This window comes from Penaeus vannamei, chromosome 41 (assembly GCF_042767895.1).
Source record: "Penaeus vannamei isolate JL-2024 chromosome 41, ASM4276789v1, whole genome shotgun sequence".
In the NCBI taxonomy this organism is placed as follows: domain Eukaryota; kingdom Metazoa; phylum Arthropoda; class Malacostraca; order Decapoda; family Penaeidae; genus Penaeus; species Penaeus vannamei.
In genome coordinates this window covers 3022020-3027019 of record NC_091589.1, presented here as the reverse complement: position 1 = coordinate 3027019, position 5000 = coordinate 3022020, and the positions used below count along the sequence as shown (strand labels likewise).

General features: G+C 38.3%; 1 protein-coding gene across 2 annotated transcripts in view; it reads right to left on the bottom strand.

Moving 5' to 3' along the window:
• LOC113823959 (venom carboxylesterase-6) overlaps positions 1 to 5000 on the bottom strand; it is a 28378-nt gene that overhangs the window by 10791 nt on the left and 12587 nt on the right. For both annotated transcript variants that reach the window (XM_070118229.1, XM_070118230.1), the window contains exons 5-9: positions 3241 to 3426; positions 2634 to 2845; positions 1789 to 1939; positions 894 to 1084; positions 35 to 185 (exon numbers count right to left, since the gene is read on the bottom strand). In XM_070118229.1, the coding sequence (XP_069974330.1) occupies positions 35 to 185; positions 894 to 1084; positions 1789 to 1939; positions 2634 to 2845; positions 3241 to 3426 (891 nt within the window). The remainder of the gene's footprint in view (positions 1 to 34; positions 186 to 893; positions 1085 to 1788; positions 1940 to 2633; positions 2846 to 3240; positions 3427 to 5000) is intronic.

Here is a 5000-nt window from a genome sequence, read left to right as displayed (position 1 = left end):
AATAACAACAACACTAATAGCAAAGAGAAATTACAGTGCGCTCCAACGGTGAGATTTAACCCGTCCAGGAACCCCTTTTGGCCTCGGTGGGTTAACGTGTAGAAATAAGCCCTGGAGTGGGTCGCCTCGAGGTGGGCTTTCAAGGTGTCTTCTGTGCAGGTCTTGAACAAGCGGTCACTGAACAGCTGTTGGGAGGGGGGGGGGGGGGGGGAGAAAGAGAGAGAGAAAGGTGGTTGGGTTGGTTGTGTTGATTGTTGGGTGTATGGGGTGGTGGTTGGGTTGATTGTTGACTATTGATGATGATGATGATGATGATGATGGTGGTGATGGTGGTGGTGGTGGTGATGATGGTGGTGATGATGATGGTGGTGATGGTGGTGATGATGATGATGATGGATGGATGATGATGGTGGTGATGGTGGTGGTGGTGATGATGATGATTATGATATGGTGGTGGTGGTGGTGGTGATGATGGTGATGATGATGATGGTGGTGATGATGGTGGTGGTGATGATGATGATGATGATGATGATGATGATGATGGTGGTGATGGTGGTGATGATGATGATGATGATGATGATGATGATGATGATGATGATGGTGGTGATGAAGACAACGATGATGATGATGATGATGATGATGATGATGATGATGATGATGATGGTGATGATGATGATGATGATGATGATGGTGATGATGATGATGGTGATGATGATGATGATGATGATGGTGATGATGATGATGATGGTGATGATGATGATGATGGTGGTGGTGGTGATGGTGATGACGATAACGATGGCGATGATGATGATAAAGATAACAATACTGATAATAACAACAACAAAGCCAACAATAACAACAATACTCAGTCATACAACGATACTCAGTCATACCTCGGTGACAGCATCGGCGTTCTCATCAGCTATTAGAATGTCTCCCAAGTAGTGGTAGAAGACCCTGCGAGCGAGGTAGAGTGGGTCGTGGTCGTCGTGGTCGTCCTGGTTCCTGAAGTTCATGACGAGAGGGCCCACGACGCTGAAGTTGGTCACTAGGGCGTCTCTCAGGGGCTTCCTCGCGTACAGAACTGGGGGGAAGTTGGGGTTTTTGTTTTTTTGGTTTTTTTTATATTTTTTACGGTTCTCTTGTTTTTGTTTTGGGGAAGTTTGGTTTTGTTTGTTTTTTGTTTTTTTATTTTACGGTTCTTTTGTTTTTGTTTTGCGGGTTTGGTTTGGTTTGTTTTTTGTTTGTTTTTATAAGCTTTTCTTGTTTTTGTTTTGAGAGAAGTTTTTTTTTTATTACGTTTCTCTTGTTTTTTATTTTGAGGGAAGTTTGTTTGTTTGTTTGTTCTTTTTTACGCTTCTCTTGTTTTTGATTTTTGTTTTTTCTTGTTTATTTTTTGTGTGTCTTTTTTTTGCGTTTATATCTGTTGATTTTTTATTTTTTACTAGTCTTGATTTGTTTGTTTGTTTAAATGTTCGTTTATCTTCTTTGTCTATTTTTGTGTTTATTCATTTAATCGTGTTAATACTGTACGCAATAGGCATTATGTTTATGTAAAATAATGAGTGCTAAATATATATATATATATATATATATATATATATATATATATATATAAAGAAAATAATATAGGTTTGTAACCCACATATATAAAGAAAATAATATAGGTTTGTAATCCACATATATAAAGAAAATAATATAGGTTTGTAATCCACATATACAAAGAAAATAATATAGGTTTGTAATCCACTAGACCTTTTAAAAAAATAATCAACAAAAAACACTCACACTTTGCAACAAAAGCCCCCTCGTGTGCCGTCACGCCTGCAATAAGATCGACCTTGTTATACCGATTGTTCTTGAGCAAATTGGCGGGAAAATCGGGCAAAAAGTCGCCATCCACTCGAGGCAGCATCACTAGGGGCTCATTCGACCAAATCTGCCGAAAGAGAGGTGGAATGAGAAGGAAAAATACTCGTCGAAGATATATGTGTGTGGGTATATGTTATTTTTTTTTTTCTCTCTCTCTCTCTCTCTGTCTGTCTGTCTCTGTCTCTGTCTCTGTCTCTGTCTCTGTCTCTGCCTCTGTCTCTGTCTCTCTCTGTCTCTCTCTGTCTCTCTCTGTCTCTGTCTCTGTCTCTGTCTCTGTCTCTGTCTCTGTCTCTGTCTCTGTCTCTGTCTCTGTCTCTCTGTCTCTCTGTCTGTCTGTCTGTCTGTCTGTCTCTCTCTCTCTCTCTCTCTCTCTCTCTCTCTCTCTCTCTCTCTCTCTCTCTCTCTCTCTCTCTCTCTCTCTCTCTCTCTCTCTCTTTAATTTATTATATGAGCATATGTGATCATACATGGGCTTATATGAGCATACGAATAAGAATAAGAAGAATAATGGATGGAAGAATAAGAAGAAGAATGGATGGAAGAATAAGAAGAATAACGGGTGGAAGAATAATAAGAACAATGGAGGGAAGAACAAGAAGACACACGAATATGCCGAAGGATCTTCCCCCGTATTGCCCCGAAGAAGCAACACAGCGAAAAAAAGGCGTTCGACCTCCGCGTGTCTCCTTGTCCTTCCCTTCCGTCGTTCCTTCTGCAACGCCACGACTTCCACACACGGCGAGGCAACCCCGAGGCCGTACCGCGAAGGCCTGGGGAACGGCGACCAGCTCTTCCAGGGGCGTCTTCTGGAGGCAGGCGAGGAGGGTCCCGCTGTCCAGGCTCTCCGTCGTCGACCCTGCCTTCGAACAGTTCACCAGCTGACCTACTTTGACCGCGACCTCCCTGTGATCGGCGCGTGAACCCCAGGAACAGAGTCCTGACCCAGACTGCAGGATAGCTCGGTGGAAAAGACCTAGAGGATAGGGGAAGGAGAGGATGTTGGTAGGAACGGTAGGAAGCGTTGAGGGGTTAATGGGGTGGTTGTGAACCATGTCAGTTTGGTGATACTCTGTGTGTGTGTGTGTGTGTGTGTGTGTGTGTGTGTGTGTGTGTGTGTGTGTGTGTGTGTGTGTGTGTGTGTGTGTGTGTGTGTGCGCGCGCTTTTGTATGTGTGTGTGTGTTTGTATGTGCGTGTGCGTGTGTATGTCTTGATTTATGGACAAAGACCCAACTAGGAAATAAACACCAAATATCACAACACGTATACACGCGGACTGTTTGGATACCATTAAGACCACTGTTAAAAGTACCACCAGAACACCAAGAGACACTAGAACACCACCTTTGCACGCAAGCACACCCACCCACCTTTGGCATACGGCGTGAGGACCTGGAAGTGTGCCGCCGCCGCCCCGGAACTCACTCCGAAGACCGTGACCTTTTCCGGGTCGCCGCCGAGGTCACGGATGTTGTCCTTGACCCAACGAAGGGCCAGCGTCTGATCCTTGAGTCCGAGGTTTCCGGGAAGCACTGAGTCCTCCGTTGACAGAAATCCTTCGGGTTGAAGAAAGGGATTTGAGACGAAAACACTTGAGGTTCGAGACGAGATGGGCATACTTGACTGTGTTAGATAAGTGGGCTTTGTATCGGAATGTAGAGCTGTGTGTCTGTCCTGCACACACACACACAGACACACACACACACACACACGCAGTCGTTTATACATTAAAAACACACGTATGATAATTAAAATGTCACTAACAACCTTAATAACAATAATAATAATAATAAATATTATTATCATTATCATTATCATTGTCATTATTATTATTGTTATTATCATTATTATTATTATTATTATTATTATTATTATTATGATTATTATTATTATAAAAGCAATAATACTAATGATAATGATAATGTATATACCGACAATAATAACAATAACAATAATAATAATGATAATGATATATACAACGACACTAATATAATAATGACAGTAATGTTCATTATAATGAAACGGTAACAATTATGATTTATTATCGCTAATAGTATAATCATTTCCTTCATTCTCAAAATATTACCATAATCAATATCACTGTTACATTTGTGATATCATTGTCATCATTATTATTAGCATAATCATTATCATTATCATGGTCATTATATTATCATTATATTTCTCTCGTTACGATTATCATCATTGATATCATAATCACAATTATTATTTTCATTATTATCATTACTATATTATCATAATCACCATTATTATCATAACCTTTATTATAATTACAGCAGTCATCATCATTACTATTACTTTGTCTTTACTACTAATATTATCATTATCATTTTGATGATTATTACGACCATCAACATTATCATTAATATTTTATCATCATTAGTTTCAAATATTTTATCGTCATTGTTATCATCATCACCTCTATTCTTGTTATTGGCATTATCAGTATAATTGTTAATATCATAATCGTCATCATCATTATTATCATCATTATCATTATCATTACTATTATCATCATTATGTTGTTGCTGTTATTATTATCGCTATCAATAATAATAATAATATTTTTTTTAAATTATTATTATTATTACTAAAATTATTAATATTACTATTGTAATTATTACTGTTATCATCACTGTTATCGCTATTACCATTATCATTGTCATCACTATCATCATTATCATTGTCATCACTATAATCATTACCATTGTCATCACTATCACCATTATCATTATCATTAATTGTCGTACTATCATTACCATTTCCATCGTTTCAGCAATAGCATTTTTAGCGCATATTTACCTAGAGAGAGACGGATAATATTCTACACGATAGAATTATCTAAATATCTAGCATGTGAAAATAATCAATCAATTATATTTTTTTCCGCGTAATACTTCATTGATTTTCTCCGAGTTTTTATATCATAATAATGATCTCAAACGTTTTGGGAAAAGCTAGATCAGTAGCAACCCGAGGTGTCATGGCGTCTGACTCTATCTTTTGAAAAGAGAATCACAAATAAAAGTTAATGATGCTTTGTAAATATGGTCGATGATTTTAGTCTCTTCAATCTTCAACAAAAAGAAAGATGGAAAATAATGATTTT